This window comes from Neophocaena asiaeorientalis, unplaced genomic scaffold (genome assembly GCF_003031525.2).
Source record: "Neophocaena asiaeorientalis asiaeorientalis breed wild unplaced genomic scaffold, Neophocaena_asiaeorientalis_V1.1 scaffold337, whole genome shotgun sequence".
NCBI classification, from domain to species: Eukaryota; Metazoa; Chordata; class Mammalia; order Artiodactyla; family Phocoenidae; genus Neophocaena; species Neophocaena asiaeorientalis.
Genome location: NW_020175054.1, coordinates 78,782 through 98,090, shown reverse-complemented (window position 1 = coordinate 98,090; position 19,309 = coordinate 78,782). Strand labels below are relative to the sequence as shown.

General features: G+C 39.5%; 1 protein-coding gene across 1 annotated transcript in view; it reads left to right on the top strand.

Moving 5' to 3' along the window:
* Window positions 1–19,309, top strand: part of ALMS1 (ALMS1 centrosome and basal body associated protein) — a 217,548-nt gene that overhangs the window by 128,965 nt on the left and 69,274 nt on the right. Inside the window, exons 13-14 of the mRNA XM_024763994.1 lie at window positions 5,551–5,676; window positions 17,879–18,049. Of these exons, the coding sequence (XP_024619762.1) occupies window positions 5,551–5,676; window positions 17,879–18,049 (297 nt within the window). The remainder of the gene's footprint in view (window positions 1–5,550; window positions 5,677–17,878; window positions 18,050–19,309) is intronic.

The window sequence follows — 19,309 nt, the reverse complement described above, 5'->3', positions numbered from 1 at the left end:
GTGATATTTTTATAGTCCTTATACTATATAATGTTCAAAATTATAGCAAGTTATTTTCTTTTTCAGACCAGTAACTAGAAAGTTAAGTTCCCATTCTACCTCCAAATGAGGGTGGGAACTTTAAATTACTAATTTTAAAGTATTCAGTAGTTTGTACAAATCTATTCAAAATATATTTTAAGTTTTCCTACTTACGCAAAAAGTTTGTCTGTAGGTATAAATGGAATATGCCTAAATGTATAAAGAAAATTGCTTAGTTCCACATTTAAATTGTACTGAATTTAATTTGAATAAATATATTTATATGTTGAAATGGTTATATTTCTTTTTTTAAAAAATTTTATTTATTTTATTTTTTGCTGTGTTGGGTCTTCATTGCTGCGCACAGCCTTTCTCTAGTTGTGGCAAGCGGGGACTACTCTTCATTGCGGTGCACGGGCTTCTCATTGTAGTGGCTTCTCTTGTGGCGGAGCACGGGCTCTAGGCACGTGAGCTTCAGTAGTTGTGGCGCATGGGCTCAGTACTTGTGGCTCGTGGGCGCTAGAGCACAGGCTCAGTAGTCATGGCACATGGGCTTAGTTGCTCCGCGGCATGTAGGATCTTCCCGGACCAGGGCTGGAACCCATGTCCCCTGCATTGGCAGGCAGATTCTTAACCACTGCACTATCAGGGAAACTCGAGATGGTTATATTTCTTATACATTTTTATTGTGAAGTAAAATTTTGCCCCCCAAATGTATAGTATAATAAATATCACACAGAACACCTTTAATGTGTCAGTTACCTGTTGCCACCGTGATACTGTATAAGAACCTCGAAAATCTCAGTGCTTTGTAGCAACAGACATTTGCTTTCTTCACTCATGGGCTTATAAGTCAGTTGGAGTTTGGCATCAGGATGCAAAAATGGTTTGGGTCTATTCCACATGCTTGTACTGAAACCCAGGCTACTCTAGGCTATGTTGTTTTCATGTTGGTGGCAGAGCACAGGAGAGGAAATCCAACTGTGAAAGTGTATTTTATACCTATTCTGACATCAAACGGATCAGTCTATATAGAGGCCACAGTTCATGTTTTTACCTTTACATACAGGTACTTGGTAGAAAGGACTCCTTTAAAAGATAAATATTATTTGGTTTACTAATAAAATATTATTTTTAACTCTGTGGATTCAGAAGTAAAATTTTTAAAAATATTTTAAAAGTATACAGAGTAGTATGTTGAATTTATGACTATGTGTCCACTGCTCTGAATTAACAAATTAAGAGTATTATATTTAGTTCCATTTTCAAGTTTTTTGAAGAAATAAATTTTATGGTTGGACTTTCTTCTTTACCCTTCTCCAGTCCTTTCTTTCTCTCCCAGGAACAACCATTATTTGCTGAATAGTCGCTTCTTCCCCCAGAGATAGGCAGTCCAAAGTAACTTTAAGACTTCTGCATCCAAACATAAAGTCGTTGAGAATTTCAAAAAGCCACTTATCTTGTCTCTGAATTCTCCATCTCCACATGGTAACCATTCTTGCTCTGGGTCCATTGTAATTCTGCCCAATTGTCAGTGTCCATTTTCTGCAAACTTTTTTTTTTTTTTTTTTTGTGGTACGTGGGCCTCTCACTGTTGTGGCCTCTCCCGTTGCGGAGCACAGGCTCCGGATGCGCAGGCCCAGCGGCCATGGCTCACGGGCCCAGCCGCTCCGCAGCATGTGGGATCTTCCCGGACCAGGGCACCAACCCGTGTCCCCTGCATCGGCAGGCGGACTCTCAACCACTGCGCCACCAGGGAAGCCCCATTTTCTGCAAACTTTGAACTAAATGGTAAATTTAACCATCACTACCAAGCTTTATATACACTGGTGGAGGAAGAAAGCTAATAAATCAATATTCTAACAATAATGACTACAGCAATGTCCAAGTAGAAGTAGAGGCTACAGCCTATTTTTTTCTGTTATTTAAATTCTTCGCTCCTCTATACATTTCTTCATTCTCCTTGAATTCAGCCAGGTTCTCATTGGCTGGGGTTTTTCCTGATAGGTTGGTACAAGTATTCCTAAGTAGTCTAAGACTTTGCTAGCCCTGCATAGGTTTAACGTAATTTTTTGTTAATTTCGATGACCAGGCTTGGTAAAGTAGTCCCCTAGGTGTAAGCCATACTCCTATTGACTTTCTTTTTTTAAGGTAACCTTATTTCTTCCTGATAGTTAAGGTCAATTGTAGTTTTAGTCAACACTATGACATCCTATTCCCTGTATTGTTTCAGTGACATAAAGAATGTAAAGTGACTAGATGGCTCCTGTCTCCTGGTAGAAGTGCCCCTCCCTTATTTCTAAGATCTTCCATCAAACAAAGCAGAGTCATAGAGATAGAAAGCAAAAGATTTTAAAGGCTTCTGCCTTTTGTTCCTAAATACATGCATTCTGTCTGTGGGATAGGCAAGTACCATATATGGTTCTGAGCACATGCCATATTCTGTAAGCTAGCATTCCAACCTCAGAAAGTTATGCCTCCCAGCTTGTGCCATATCAGTTATCAGTAAATTGTTCACTCACTTTTTTTTTTGAGTTTACCATAGTTGTGGGTGATCAGGCTTGTGATGAGAACAGTGACTCCTTTCAGGCATCAGCCTTTTGTCTCATTTCCTTCACTATGAAGTCAGTTCCTTGGTTGGAAGCAGGGTACTAATAATATGGATTCCGTGTCAAATCATCAGAATGATGGAGTGGTCAAGGATGGTAACACAATTCTAAATATGTAAAAGTTGTTATTGTGTCCAGAATGAAGGAGATCTCATTCTACTCTGGGACTATCAGACTCTGTCTAGAGTATTTTGATTTTTATAAACTAGACATGGGCAACTAGGAGTCCATCTCTTAGAGGTAATTACAGGATGCAAGAGAAGACCATGGTCTATAAGGATAAACTGAAGAAGCTGTTGTGTTTAATCAGGAGAAGTGGTAGCTATCTACAAAATTTTATTTGAATGAGCAGTACAACCCCATAAATAATCAGGAGTAACCTAAACAAGAATTTTATAGGACTCATGTGATGGAAATACTAATCCTTTGTGTAGGCATAGAAAAGGACAGTAGACTAAAAGAAGGGATGGGATATTTCTGAATGGGAAAATTGAATATTGTAAAGATGTCATTCCCAAATGAATTTAAACTCTAACGTAATTCTACTAAAAATTCTAATGGAATTGTTCTTTTGAACTTGTTTAATTGATCTTAAATTTTTTCAGGAAGAATAATAAAGAAAATACTGGAAAAGAAGAGTAATGGGGAGGATAAAGTTTAGGAGAAGCCAGTGGAGTGTTTTAATGGGATGCCTGGAAGTTGCAGACATTATTCTCACCCTTGACCTATGGGCCCAGACTTAGTCATATGTCCATACATGTCTGCAAGGGAGATTGGGAAATACAGTGTACGCATGAGCAGTATGTACCCAGCTAAATATCAAAATGCTGTTACAGAGAGAGAGTTTCTACCACATCATGAAAGAAAAACGAGTATATAGAAAAAGATTTCAGGGACTTCCCTGGTGGCACGGCAGTTAAGAATCCGGGTGCCAATGCAGAGGACATGGGTTCAGTCGCTGGTCCAGAAAGATCCCACATGCCCTGGAGCAACTAAAAGTCCGTGTGCCACAACTACTGAGCCTGTGTGCTGCATTTGCCTGGTGGCGCGGTGGTTGAGAAGGTGTCCGCCTGCCAGTGCAGGGGACACGGGTTTGAGCCCTGGTCCGGGAAAATCCCACATGCTGCAGAGCAACTAAGCCCGTGTGCCACAACTACTGAGCCTGTGCTCTAGAGCCTGCAAGCCACAACTACTGAGCCCATGCTCCACAACTGCTGAAGCCTGCGTGCCTAGAGCCTGTGCTTCACAACAAGAGAAGCCACTGCAGTGAGAAGAGTGAGAAGCTCGTGCACCACAACGAAGAGTATCCCCCCTCTCCGCAACTAGAGAAAGTCCGTGTGCAGCAATGAAGACCCAATGAAGCAAAAAAAAAATAAGAAAAAGATTTCATCTTCTATAATAATCAAATTACTACCATGTCACAGACATTTTAGAAAGAATTTTACCAGTTAGTATTTAAGAAAAAGAAACTTTATAAATGTAAAGTAGAAAAATTGAATTCCAAATTATACATACTATACACAACTATGTAAACAAATAAGAAATATAGAGGAAAGACCTGTAGAAATACATTAAAATATTAATAATAGTTATCTTTGAGTGGTAAGACTTTGTCTTTTTTATTTCTGTGTATTTTTTTAATATTGAGAATTTATACTTTTATAATGGAAAACTTATTTTGAAAATCTGCCACATAGAAGAGAATTAGATTTACTTTCTATGACTCTGGAGGGAGAACCTCCAAAGATCAGTAGTAGCGGTTAACAGTGACCAGGTTTGGGTTCAATATAAGATAAAGTGTTTCTTAGTTAGAGCCATCTAAATATGGAATAGATTGCTAAGAAGTCATCTTCTCAATGGATCCTGCCCTTACCACTCTATTTAAACTGCATCCTGCTGCAATTTCCCAAATACTTCTAATCTTCCTCAGCATTTTCTAATTTTTTTTGGGGGGGGTGGCTGTTTTGGGTCTTTATTGCTGCACATGGGCTTTCTCTAGCTGTGGCGAGTGGGGGCTACTCTTCGTTGTGGTGCACAGGCTTCTTATTGTGGTGGCTTCTCCAGTTGCGGAGCATGGGCTCTAGGCGCGCAGGTTTCAGTAGTTGCAGCATGAGGGCTCAATACTCATAGCACGAGGGCCCTAGAGCACGTGGGCTTCAGTAGTTGTGGCACATGAGCTCAGTAGTTGTGGCGCTCGGGCTCTAGGGCGGGCGGGCTTCAGTAGTTGTGGCACACGGGCTTGGTAGTTGTGGCGCACGGGCTTACTTGCTCCACGGCATGTGAGATCTTCCCAGACCAGGTATCAAATCCATGTCCCCTGCATTGGCAGGCAGATTCTTAACCCACTACGCCACCAGGGAAGTCCCAGTATTTTCTAATTTTTTTTAAAGAAGATGTTGGGGGTAGGAGTTCATTAATTAATTAATTTATTTTTGCTGTGTTGGGTCTTCATTTCTGTGCGAGGGCTTTCTCTAGTTATAGCAAGCGGGGGCCACTCTTCATCGCAGTGTGCGGGCCTCTCACTATCGCGGCCTCTCTTGTTGTGGAGCATAGGCTCCAGACGCGCAGGCTCAGTAGTTGTGGCTCACAGGCCTAGTTGCTCCACAGCATGTGGGATACTCCCAGACCAGGGCTCGAACCCGTGTCCCCTGCTTTGGCAGACAGATTCTCAACCATTGCCCCACCAGGGAAGCCCCGTATTTTCTAATTTTTTATGTCACTAATAATTTATAAAAATACTAGATTATTTACTTATTTAGTATGCTAATTGTTTACTGTATATCTCCCTCTTCTAGAATGCTAGTTTACTGATATATTCCAAGAATCTTGACCACTGCTTGGCACATTAAAGGTACTTAATATTTGTTCAGTTAATTAATAAATGTTTTCTTATTAATTATTCTGATCTTTATCTCCTTAGGCCAGCCTTTACTGTTGCCATATAAGCCTTCTGGTAGTACGAAGATGTACTATGTTCCCCAATTAAGACAGATTCCTTCATCTCTGGATTCCAAGTCAGACACCACCATTGAGAGCTCACACTCAGGTATTGTGCAGAAATTATTCAAAATTTTATTTTTTGAAATTTTATTTGTGGATTGGCTGTTTAATTCTGGATGACATATGAAAGCTCAGTGCTATTTAATCTTTAAGTGAAACATGGAGTTTTTCATGACTCAGTCTCTGGTTCAGATAGGTGAGTTATTTGGTCAGATGTATTGTGTACACTCAAACATTTGATAAATATTTGAAGAAAATTGTATGAACAGTTACTTGTTTGGGTTAGTGGACTCCATCTAGGACAAAGGTTTCCAAGTTTTCTCTGTTCACAGTCACCTTAGTGTTTGGGTGATTTCTCATCATCATGGGGATATAAATCATCAGCAGCATATAAATACATGAAGTATTTTTTCAGATACTAAGCTATTATGTTATTAGAACATAAAAATACTTATCATTTTGATCTTACAACTTAATAAACAAAAATATTTTTGGTTTTGTGTTTGAAAGAAAACATTTTACTTTGTTCATAAATATGCATAATTACTTGCTAATGAGATATGTGTGGCTATTAGGGCACAGTTTCTCAAACCTTGAGATGAAATTGGACACAACTACCCCCATTTATTGCTTTTGTTACAGAAACTGTCAAGAATCCAACTCTGCAGAGATACAGACAGCAGCATTGAAAGGAATGTAGCAGTATCTAATGTTGGAACTTTAAACTATCTTTAGCTATTAGTTTTTGTCCTGTACACCAGATATTAAATATCACTGTTTCCCTAGAATTTTAAAATATCCCACAGCATCCCTGTGAGATCACCACAATAGAACTGCAGATTTAGAAAATGAATAGCATCCCGTGGAGGAACTGAATAAATATTTTCTGTGGAAAATTATAAGATAAGGATACTGAGTTGGTATGGTGTGGGGTTTTGATTGTTGGGATAACATATTGATCGGTCCACAGGAGTTGACTCGGTTCAGTTTAGACATAAATTGTTCATGATTTGTCATAAGACATCTTTATAGGTGTAGAAGTTAAAAAGAAAGTAGTTGTCCCTGGTCTTACGCAGATTTTCTGTTAATTTCAAGAGAACCCAACTAGTATCTGATAGTAACTGAGTTAAAGCCCCTGGTAAAATTGCTCCTGATTTCCCACTGTGATGCCACTGAAAAAAAGAACCACAAAATGCTCATATGTTAGGATTGATTATTAAGCCTATAACCAGGAATTGGAAGAAATTTTCACTACCTGCATGGCTATGATTTTAAAAACACACTTAATGGCTACCAGAAATAAAACAAGCTTACTTAATTGATTGTAGGTAGGAAAATCTTTTATCTCAGTCTCACTTTCAGCCGCCTAGTTCAGAAGACAGAATATAACAATAGAAGTCTAATCAGGTGTTCCAATATTTTTTGAGGCCTCCTGTGTACTTCTATTCATTTACATCCTAACTCTTCCCTTTGGAGACATTAACTTTGAGAAAAATTGGACAGTAGTGGGAAGAGAAAATGACTCAGGGATGGTACCTTGTATCCTGAGATATACTGTCCCTGTAAATAAAGTACTGAATGCATCAATTAGACAAGAAGAGATCTGTTAGGTATATACACTTGAGGTTGTCATTTATCATGTTCTGCAACTATTCTGAGAGTGAGGGAGTTGACAGTTGAAAATAATAGTTTCTTAGACCAGTAGAGCTGCTCTAGATGAAAGCCTAGGAATTGTTCTGATAGATATTGTGTATTAGTATGTTGTGATTCTATAGATATTAGAAAGATCCAACTAGAGTTTGGGGCCAAGGGCAAGTCATAAACCATTGCAGATATTTGGACCAAATAATTTCTCTTCAGTTGAGAATGAGTAAACAATTGAACTCATAAAATTCTTTTAAAAACAAAAACAAAGGGACTTCCCTGGTGGTACAATGGTTAAGAATCCGCCTGACAATGCAGAGGACACGGGTTCCAGCCCTGATCTGGGAAGTTCCCACATGCCACAGAGCAACTAAGCCCGTGCGCCACAACTACTGAGCCTGCGCTTTAGAGCCTGCGAACCACAACTACAGAGCCGTGTGCCACAACTACTGAAGCCCGCACGCCTAGAGCCCATGCTTCACAACAAGAGAAGCCCGCGCACTGCAACAAAGAATAGCCCCCACTCGCCGCAACTAGAGAAAGCCCGTGCACAGCACCGAAGACCCTACACAGCCAAAAATAAAAATACATAAACTAAAAACAAAACAAAAACAAAAAAACAAGGCAAAGGTAACCTCGCAAAGAAAGAGATAGATGTTAGAGATTTACTCATTAGGTCAAGTAACACTCTTAAGTAGTAACAGGATTTCATTTATATGTAAGTTCTGTGAATATAGGTACAATAGATGTTAGAGATTTACTCATTAGGTCAAGTAACACTTTTTTTTGTGTGTGTGGTATGCGGGCCTCTCACTGTTGTGGCCTCTCCCGTTGCGGAGCACAGGCTCCGGACGCGCAGGCTCAGCGGCCATGGCTCACGGGCCCAGCCGCTCTGTGGCATGTGGGATCTTCCCAGACCAGGGCACGAACCCATGTTCCTTGCATCGGCAGGTGGACTCTCAACCACTGCGCCACCAGGGAAGCCCCAGGTAACACTCTTAAGTAGTAACAGGATTTCATTTATATCTGACAGTAAGTTCTGTGAAGTTAGGTACTATGTCTTTTTTTCTTAAGCCATTTTATACCTCATACCAATATATAATATAGATGTTATTTTTATATTCATTTAAAGACATTTAAATACTTTATGTACTAATACTTACTGTCAATAGGAGCAAAAAGCCATGGGGAGAGAACTGGCTGGGATTTTTAAAACAAAGTGAAGAGTTAATAGCAGAAAAAAAGGGTGGAGTAAACACCTCCAAAATTTTGCCCTGTGATAAAAGCAACAGAATTTTGGCAAAACTTTATGGAAAACTTTTCCAAAACTCTGGAAATTAACCAAAGGCTTGTAGCTTTTGTAGTAAGCATTTATTCAAGAAAAATGGCTGAACCTTGTTAATAGTAAGCTTGTGGCATTTTAACTTGCCCTCTTCTCATTGCCACACTCAGCTCAGTGATAACCTTGAAAAATATCAGCCTGCGTTCCCAGGACTGGAGGGAGCAGAACAGAGCTGGATCTCTTTCAAAATTTCATTCGCAAAGAATTATCAGTATTTGACCTGTCTGATGGCTCTCTGGAAGACTCCACTCAAAAGGCTTATCTTTATTTGACCTTACTCAGAGCTATCCAGTGTGTATGAGCCTCTGTGTCTATGTGTGAGGTGTTTGTCAAAAAACACTTACAGGCAAGTGTTTTATTTTAGTTTCTTAAATATTTATTTATTTTATTTATTTATTTTGGCTGTCCCGGGTCTTAGTTGCACCACTCAGGATCTTCGTTGCGGCATGCAGACTCCTTAGTTGCAGGACCTAGTCCCCTGACCAGGGATCGATCCTGGGCCCCTTGCATTGGGAGCTCGGAGTCTTACCCCCTGGACCACCAGGGAAGTCCCCAGGCAAGTGTTTTAATGCCACAATGCATGAGGCAGTGGATAACACTTGAGACAAACAATAGACTAACCAAAAGCTTTAACGGAAAAACTGAGGATGAGATGTCCATAGATATTTTGAAAAGCATTGACATATTCCTAGGACTCTAGAAGACCACAAGTGTGCACAGGCCTGAGTGCATGCTGAGGAAAGACCTGAGAGGGGCCTACCCTTTACTTTGGCTGCCCTTGAGGCTCTGGGCAAAAAGAAAGGGAAGGCTAAGGCAGAATTGATAACTCCCTGCCCTCAGCGTTCACAACTATGTGCACATAGTCCCTCAGCAAAGACTGGGAGATTTGTTGTTTCTAGATGTTTAAGGATATCTCCATCTAGGCGTTAGCTGACCACTAAGCTAGTTGAGTGGCAGCTTCCATAGACTCTATAGAATTTGTTCAGAAAAGTTACTTTAAAAAAACAGCATAGGGCTTCCCTGGTGGCGCAGTGGTGGAGAGTCCGCCTGCCGATGCAGGGGACATGGGTTCGTGCCCCGGTCCGGGAGGATCCCGCGTGCCGCGGAGCGGCTGGGCCCGTGAGCCATGGCTGTTGAGCCTGCGCGTCCGGAGCCTGTGCTCCGCAGCGGGAGAGGCCGCAACAGTGAGAGGCCCGCGTACCGCAAAAAAAAAAAAAACAGCATAAAGCAACAGCAGGAAACCCTAGGGAGGTAGTAGACTCTGATTTCCAGGGTTGTCACATTATATCTTTTAAGATGTCCAGTTTTCAACAAAAAGTTACAAGATATGGAAATTCAAAATAAAATATACATATATGGTCCATACAAAAGAAAAATAGCAATTTAGAAACTGTGAGGAATCTCAGACATTGGACTTACTAAATGAAGACTTTAAAATAGCTATTTAAAATATGTTCAAAGAACTAAATGAAATCATGTCTAAATAAGTATAAGAACAGTGTCTTACCAAATAGAGAATATCAATAAAGAGAAATTACAAAAAAGAACCAAACAGAAGATCTGTAGTTGAAAAGTACAATAACTGAAATAAAAAATTGACTGGAGAAAGCTCAGTATCAGATTTGAACAGGCAGAAGAATGAATCAGTGAACTTGAAGATAGGCCAATTGAGATTATCCAGTGTGAGAAACAGAAAGAAAAAAGAATGAAGAGAAATTAACAGAATCTCAGAGTCCTATGGGACACCTTCAAGCATCCTATTATATACATAATGGGAGTTCCAGATGAAGAGACAGAAAAAGAGACTGAAGGAGTATTTGGAGAAATAATGGCCTAAAATTTCGCAAATTTGATGACTGCTGTTAATCTGCACATCCCAAAAGCTCAAAGAAGTCCAAGCATGATACAGTCAAAGAGATCGAGATCTAGATACGTCATAAACCATCAAATGACAAAGACAGTGTTAAAGCAGCAAGAGTGGAGTTATCATGTACAAAGAATCTTCAATAAGACTAATTGCTGATTTTTCATCAGAAACCATAGAGGCCAGAAGGCATTGCAATGACATATGCAAAGAGCTAAGGAAAAAAACCTGCCTACCAAGTATTCTGTACCTAGCAAAACTACCCTTCAAAAATGAAGGAGAGATTAAGACATTCTCAGATAAACAACAGTTGAAAGACTGCTAGCAAACTGACCCACAGAAAATACTAAAGAGATTTTTTTCAAGATGAAATGGTGGACACCAGACAGTAACTTAAATCCACATGAAAAAGGTACTAAAGGTAACTACCTAAGTAAATACAAAAGACAGTATAAATGTATTTTTGTTTGTAATTCAGTTTTTCTCCTATATGACTTAAAAGACAAATGCAGTATAAGCAAGTCCCAAATACATAAACAAAAACTAACAGAATTAAAATGAAAAAACCTGACACTATTTTTTAAAATAAATTTATTTATATTTTTGACTGCGTTGAGTCTTCGTTGCTGTGCACGGGCTTTCTCTAGTTGTGGCGAGCAGGGGCTACTCTTAGTTGTGGTGCGTGGGCTTCTTGTTGTGGTGGCTTCTCTTGTTGAGGAGCACGGGCTCTAAGTGCATGGGCTTCAGTAGTTTTGGCTCTTGGGCTCTAGACCGCAGGCTCAGTAGTTTTGGCACACAGGCTTAGTTGCTCCGCCGCATGTGGGATCTTCCCAGACGAGGGCTCGAACCCATGTCCCCTGCATTGGCAGGTGGATTCTTAACCACTGTACCACCAGGGAAGTCCAAAAAACTGACACTGTTAAAGGGAGAAATATTTCAAGCCAATAAAAAAAGGTCATATATTATATAATTCCATGTATATGAAATGTCCAGAATAAGCAAATCCATATAGACAGAAAGTAGATTAATGGATGCCAGGGGATGTTGGGGAGGGGAAAATAGGGAGTAACAGCTAACATATACAAGATTTCTTTGTGGGGGCACGACAGAAATGTTCTGGAATTAGATAGCAATATTGGTTGTGAAAATACTAAGAACTAGTGAATTGTACACTTACTTTAATTGGTGAATTTTATGTTTTGTCTTCATTTTGAAAAAAAGTGGGGGGGGCAGGAATGAACATATGAAGGAAAAGACTGCCTAAAACTGTAAAGATTTGGTAACAGATTTAAAATACATTTTGCAGGCAAGAAAGGGTGGAATTAACATGAAGGAAGTTAAATTAGTGATGAGGACAAATCTGAGAGTCTGCAAAATTACAGAGGAAAAAGAAGAAGAAAATGAAAATGCTGTGAAAGATGATGAGAGACATAAGAAACATAGCTAAATAAACCAAACCAAGAACTATATCTGTAGCTGAGGAAGAAAGTAATATTCAAACACTTAATTGAATAAAACATCCCTCTCCTGAAAAGGAGAACGCTGTATGCAGATTGAAAATTGTCTTAAAAATCCAGGGGAGGGCTTCCCTGGTGGCGCAGTGGTTGAGGGTCCGCCTGCCGATGCAGGGGACGCGGGTTCGTGTCCCGGTCCGGGAGGATCCCACATGCCGTGGAGTGGCTGGGCCTGTGAGCCATGGCCGCTGGGCCTGCGCGTCCGGAGCCTGTGCTCCGCGACGGCGTCAAAGGGAGAGGCCACAACAGTGAGAGGCCCGCGTACCGCCAAAAAAAAAAAAGAAAAGAAAAAAATCCCATAAATATACAATTAAAAAAAAAGAACAAAATTTATTCTGATATCAGGCTTATTTAAAATACTAAATGTAAAAATAATGGAACCAAATCTGTATTTATTGGGAAAATTCAAGGATTTATGGACCCAGTGCATTTTCATTAAGCAGTATGACAATGAAGAGACATTTTCACAAGTACACAGCAGCTAGAAAGTATATTCAACCTCTGTACCTTCTTGAAAAATTCACTTGAAGACTCACCCAGCTGAAGAGATGAATCAAAATGAAGAATTCATTACAGAGAAATGAAGCAGTGCTGAAAGTGATCAGTGGTGAACTTTGAAGTCAGTTTAACACAACACTCATCTAAATAGAAAATTTAGTTACAAGGTGGGAAAAAAAATGCCAAAAGTTAATTTTGGAATGAAAGGCATGAAAAGAAAAAACAATTGTATTTTTTGTCTTTTTGACTAAAGAGGTGTCATTTTATTCGTGACTTGGTGATCAGATAGGTTAAAGAAGTTTTCATAAAAAATAAATTGGACTTGATTAAAATTTAAAACTTGTGTGCACCAAAAAAACCACTATCAACATAGTAAAAAGGTTGCTCACAGAATTGGGAAAAACATTTGCAATTCATGTATCTGATGAGAGATGACTATCCATAATATATGAAGAACTCTTACAGTTCAACAACAGCAAAAAGCAATCTAAGTTTTAAATGAGTACAGAATCTGAAGAGACATTTCTCCAGGAAAGATACAGATGGCCAAAAAGAACGTGAAAAGATGTTTTACATCATTAGTCATGAAGGAAATGCAAATAAAAACTACAAAGAGATACCACTTCATACCCATTAGGATGGCTTTTATGAAATAATAGCAAGGGTTAGCAGGGATATGGTGAAATTGGAACTCTTGTGTATTGCTGATGGGAATGTAAAATGATATAGCCACTGTGGAAAACAGTAGTGGTTCCTCAAAAAATTAAGCATAGAATTACTATATGATCTAGCAATTCTGCTTCTAAGTATATACCCAAAAGAATTGAAAGCAGGAATTTGAACAGATTTTGAACAGCCAGGTTCATAGCAGCATTATTAACAATAGCCAAAGGGTGAGAATAATCCAGATGTCTATGAACTGATGAATGGATCAATACAATGTGATACATACATACAATAGAATATTATTCAGCCTTAAAAAGGAGTGAATTTCTGACATGTGCTACACTGTGGATGGACTTTGAAGGCATTGTGCTAAGTAATACAAGCCAGTCACAAAAGGCTTGGAGGAGGAGGAAAAGGGAGTTATTGTTTAAAAGGTACAGAGTTTCCATTTGGGAAAATGAGTTAATTCTGGAGATTGATGGTGTGATGATTGCACAACAATGTGAATATACTTAATGCCTTAACTTGTATACTTAAAAATATTTAAAATAGTAAATTTTATGTATATTTTACCACAATGGAGAAAAGCTACCAAAAAAAAACCTCTAAAAGAATTTAAAAACTAGATATCTGTCTTCCAAATTATTGTTGAGTATATAAAATTAGCAAAATAACATAGAACAAGAACAGGAAACAAGAGGGGCTTCCGTGGTGGCTCAGTGGTTAAGAATCTGCCTGCCATTGCAAGGAACACGGGTTCAAGCCCTGGTCCAGGAAGATCCCACATGCCATGGAGTAGCTAAGTCCATGCACCACAGCTACTGAGCCCTCATGCCTCGACTACTGAAGCCCGCGAGCCTAGAGCCCATGCTCCGCAACAAGAGAAGCCACTGCAATGAGAAGCCCGCGCACCACAAGGAAGAGTAGCCCCCGCTTGCCACAACTAGAGAAAGCCCACACATAGCAACAAAGACCCAACGCAGCCAAAAAAAAAATAGGAAACAAGAAACTTTAAGATAGCATAAATAAGTCAGATGAATGGATTACGATGAAATATCTTTAACTATGATAAGTAATTTTGGCATACGTTGGCATTATGTCACACATGCATTTAAAAAAGTTCAATTACACGTATTTAACAAAAAGAGAAGAGGAGAATGAATCTTTAAAGTACAAGTGTGTTGTACCCTCCACACTCTTATCAGCATATTATCATGAGAGAGTTTGAAATGAGAGGTGGGAAACCTCAGTTCTCGAAGTTCATTGTCAGCATTTGACTTTTATAGTTTAAGCATCTTTTAACTTGCTTCCCTGAGTATGATTCTAGAGTTTAAGTGTTTTTAGTACAATGTGGTCTCTAAACACTAGTCAGGTACTTCATCAGGTGCTTAGATGCAGGCACAGTGATTTGTTACAAGCCAGGGGGAAAAAGTGGACTCTGATGGATTTATTGAGCAGACAAGATATCAATTTCAACCTTCAAGGATGATTTTTACCCTGCATGTTTTTTCACTTTATATGCTGACTTTAAATTCCATTTAAATAAAATATATCTCTATTTGGGTGGGAAAAAAAGATACTGAAAGTATATACATTTTGATCCCACTATATATTCATTTAGAAGGATCTATAACCAAAGTATGGTCGAGTTTTTTGGTTTGTTTGTTTTCTGCTTACTTTTCTGAATTTTCTGCAATGAGCAGGTTATTTTTTTTTTAAGGTCACAGAAACTTTCAGCTTATGTTCATTTTTTCCTTCAACCAAAAAAGTATTAATGTTCTTACCATGTTTCTGGCAGATACTGTGCTAGGTGCTACATTTATACCGCTGTGCAAAATAAACATGCCCCCTATGATCATGTTCAAGTGGAGAGACACATATTAACAAATAGATACAAATAAGTACATAATTACAAATGACGAGTTAGGAAAATAAAGAAGAGTTTTAAGAGAGTAAAAGGATCCAGTTTAGTTTTAGGAGCCCATGAAGGCCTTTCCAAAGAAGAAACTTTTGAGCTGAGATCTAGAGGATATAGGTCAGTTAGGCAGGCGGAGAGTGGGGAGTGAGAGTGTTCTGGCGGAAGGGAACAGAATGGGAGGAGCTCCAGAAACTGGAAAGTTTGATGCATTTGACAAGTGAGAAGAAGGCAGTGTGGGTGGAGCAGAGCTGTGGCTAGATAGGGTTAAAGATAGGTAGGTTCAAGATGATCCAGGGTTGTGTAAACCATATTAAGGCATTTGAACTTTCTTCTAGTAGGCAACTGTGGTTTGATTTACATTTGTAAATTTTTTTCAGGCTGCTATATGGAGAATAGCTTGTGGATGGAAAGGCAAGGAGCCCAGGTGAAGGGAGGGTCAAGAAGTAGAAATGAGGATACCAGTTAGCTGAAGGCTGTTGCAGTAATTAGTGTCAGAAGTGGTAGCACCTAGGATTAGAGTGATGATGACAGAGATGGAGAGAAGTGGACACATTCAACTTATTTTTAGGAAATAGTTCTTCCTGGACTTGGTAATAGAATATGGAGAGTAAGGGAGAAGGAGGTGAAAAAAAAATGAGTTCTAGTTTTCTAGAATAAGCAACTGGGTAAATAAAGGTGCCATTTACTGAGATGGAGAAGCCTGAGGAAGAAGCAGATTTGGAGAATATGGTCAAAATATCTGCTTTGGACATGTTAAAAATGAGATTTCTGTTCCACATCCATGTAGAGATGTTAAACCTGCAATTGAATGTTTACAGTTGAGTTTGTATGCAAGGGCACTATCTAGAAGGTGGCTCTGTTCACGTCATAAACATATGCCATTTTTTATAAAAACACCCAGGTGTGAAGATTCCAAATCTCCTGTTAGAGTTCTGGAGCAATAATGTTAACTCTCTTCCTGCCTAAAACGTAAATCTTCACACATTCTGCAGCTGTGCACAGATGCAGGAAAATAAGTACACATACATTCAATGGTATATACACATATGTGTGGCTACACTCTCTTTCAACTGCCTCTCAGCTCCAAGGAGGTTGATTCTGTTGTGCATCCATGCACTGCTCTCAGGAACTTAATTATTCTTCCTTACCTAACTCTGAACCTGACATAATCACCTCTTTTGGAGAATAAAGGGAGGTGGTGAAGAGACCCTCACGTATAGTTGTTTGTGTTGTATCATAATATATAAAAATTTTTTTTATGAGGAAGGGACATCTTTTTCTAATTTTTCCTCCAAATGCTTTAGAGGCTAGCTGTGTCCTGAATGCTAGAATCTGAAGCTCAGAAAACAGGTTCCAGCTAGAGATATATATTTGTTGGTCATCCACATGTAGTGTTCCATACATTGATGATCAATGAGTTCATCCAGGAAGAGAAGAGAACCCAGTTCTGACCCCTTGAGGAACTCCAGCATTGAGAGATTTGGTGGAAGAAAGGGAGCAAATAAAAGAACGTGATGCCACGGAAGCAAAGAAAAGCTCAGTGTACATATGACCCGGAAGGCTTAATAGGAGCCTTGCAATCTGTCCTGAAATATAACTCATGACTTATTTATATTTATACTGTACAAATTAACTGATACTTACCCAGCTTTTATTGCCATACACATTTTAGGTGCTTAGAAAATGCATGAAGTATGGAGTACCAGTTAAGAAAGAAAAGCATCTTTGTAGAAGATAATTCTATAGTTACTATAAACTCTTGTACATCCAGAGATGTTCTTTTGCCTCTTACATGTGACATGGATAAACTTCTCTTATCAGTTCCTATATTAGTGGTTTTAAGAATATTGAAATATATTTTAAAGAAAATAAAATTACTTTCAAATCTTGTATTTACTTTATCACATAAAATTTTCCTTACAATGTTTTGTCTTTTGTATTATTGTCAGATTAAGCTTCCTAAAATGTAACTGATTGCAGTTCCCTTTATTAAAAAATCCTTAATGATGTTGCATTTCATGTATGGTAAAATTTACACTCTTTACCCCTTTAGCTTGGGATTCCATGCCCTGCTGAATTTTGTCCCAAACAATTTTTTATTTTTATTTTTTTGTGGTACGCGGGCCTCTCACTGTTGTGGCCTCTCCCGTTGCGGAGCACAGGCTCCGGACGCTTAGGCTCAGCGGCCATGGCTCACGGGCCCAGCCGCTCTGCGGCATGTGGGATCTTCCCGGACCGGGGCACGAACCCGTGTCCCCTGCATCAGCAGGCAGACTCTCAACCACTGCGCCACCAGGGAAGACCCCAAACAATTTTTAGTATCTCCCACCACTGTCTTTAATGTAGTCCATAATACAGTCTGACCACAAAAGTATCTGATTTTTTTGTTTAATCTGTTTTCCTGCTTCCTGGTCTTTGCTAATGCTGTAACCTCTACCTAAAATGCCTTTGTTTCTTCCTCTCCATATTTCAAAAAGCCTACTTATTTTCCAAGGTACAAACTATTTTCTCCTCCTCTGAAAATGTTCCTGAGCCAGAAATTGTCTCCCTTCTAATTTATATGTCTCCTCTTATGTCATTTGCTTCTCCAGTATATTGTTGCAATATTGTACATTTCTGACAGCTTCAGTTTGACTGATGTCTTCTTCTGATTACCCTGTAACACTCCCATGGTAGTGCCTTTTTTTTTTTTTTTTTTTTTTGGGTAGTGCCTTTTTTATAGAAGTGGTTTAAAAGGTAAATATTTTGTCTTTCTTCAATCTGTACTTGTGTTAACTGTACTACTTTTCCATTTTTCTGTAGGATCCAATGATGCCATTCCTCCAGACTTCCCGGCTCAGGTGCTAGGCACAAGGGATGATGACCTGGCAGACACTGTTAACGTTAAACATAAAGAGGGAATCTACAGTAAGAGGGTGGTAACTAAGGCATCCTTGTCAATGGGGAAAAAACCCTTTCAGAAAGATAATGCAGGTGACTGGATTGGCTTTGTGTATTCTGTGGCCTTTTCTTTTTTTTTTTTTTTTTTAAAGGAACTCTCTTTCTTTCTTTCTTTTTGGCTGTGTTGGTCTTCGTTTCTGTGCGAGGGCTTTCTCTAGTTGCGGCGAGCGGGGGCACTCTTCATTGCGGTGCACGGGCCTCTCAGTATCGCGACCTCTCTTGTTGCGGAGCACAGGCTCCAGACTCGCAGGCTCAGTAGTTGTGGCTCACGGGCCCAGTTGCTCTGCGGCATGTGGGATCTTCCCAGACCAGGGCTCGAACCCATGTCCCCTGCATTGGCAGGCAGATTCTCAACCACTGCGCCACCAGGGAAGCCCTCTGTGGCCTTTTTTTTCCCTGTTCATCTTAAATGAGGGTATTGTTCAGGCTTTCTTTTTTTTCTGCTTTGTTAATGCAAACTTTTCTCCTAGCTGTTTTATTGGATATGTACAAGAAGGAAAATATAAAATCTTTTTAAATGCTTTAGATTTTTGAAAACTGTAGACTTTATTTTCACTATGGGAAATATATTGTAACTTTTGAAATGAAATAGTATCCATTTAAGTATGTTTTAAAGACTAAAATTCATAGAAAATCTTGATTAAAATGCCTCATGAATTTATCTGTCAGATGGTACAAACTAATGTCTCATAGGTTAGATTCTGCAGGAAAGTGTATGGCTCACATGGTGTTTTAAATTTTTAAAAATTTTGCTGCCAACATTTAAAAATAAGATTTGGGGCTTCCCTTGAGAAGTCAGAATATGTAGTGGCACTCAACTTGTATTCCTCCATGGCAGTTATCAGTTGACCCTGAGGCATGGTTGTCCTCTGCAGAGAGGACATACATTCTCCTGTTTGCTTCAGTCCCCACGAGTCTCGGACTCAATCCACTTCATACATCTACCTTGTCAGTCTGGTGACTGTGGGTATTTGAATTTTCATCCTTGCCCCCAGATATAGGTCCCACTGTTTTTTTTAAAATATTTATTTATTTATTTAATTTTTGGCTGTGTTGGGTTTTCGTTTCTGTGCGAGGGCTTTCTCTAGTTGCGGCAAGCGGGGGCCACTCTTCATCGCGGTGCACGGGCCTCTCACTATTGCAGCCTCTCTTATTGCGGAGCACAGGCTCCAGACGCGCAGGCTCAGTAGTTGTGGCTCACGGGCATAGTTGCTCCGCGGCATGTGGGATCCTCCCAGACCAGGGCTCAAACCCGTGTCCCCTGCATTAGCAGACAGATTCTCAACCGCTGCG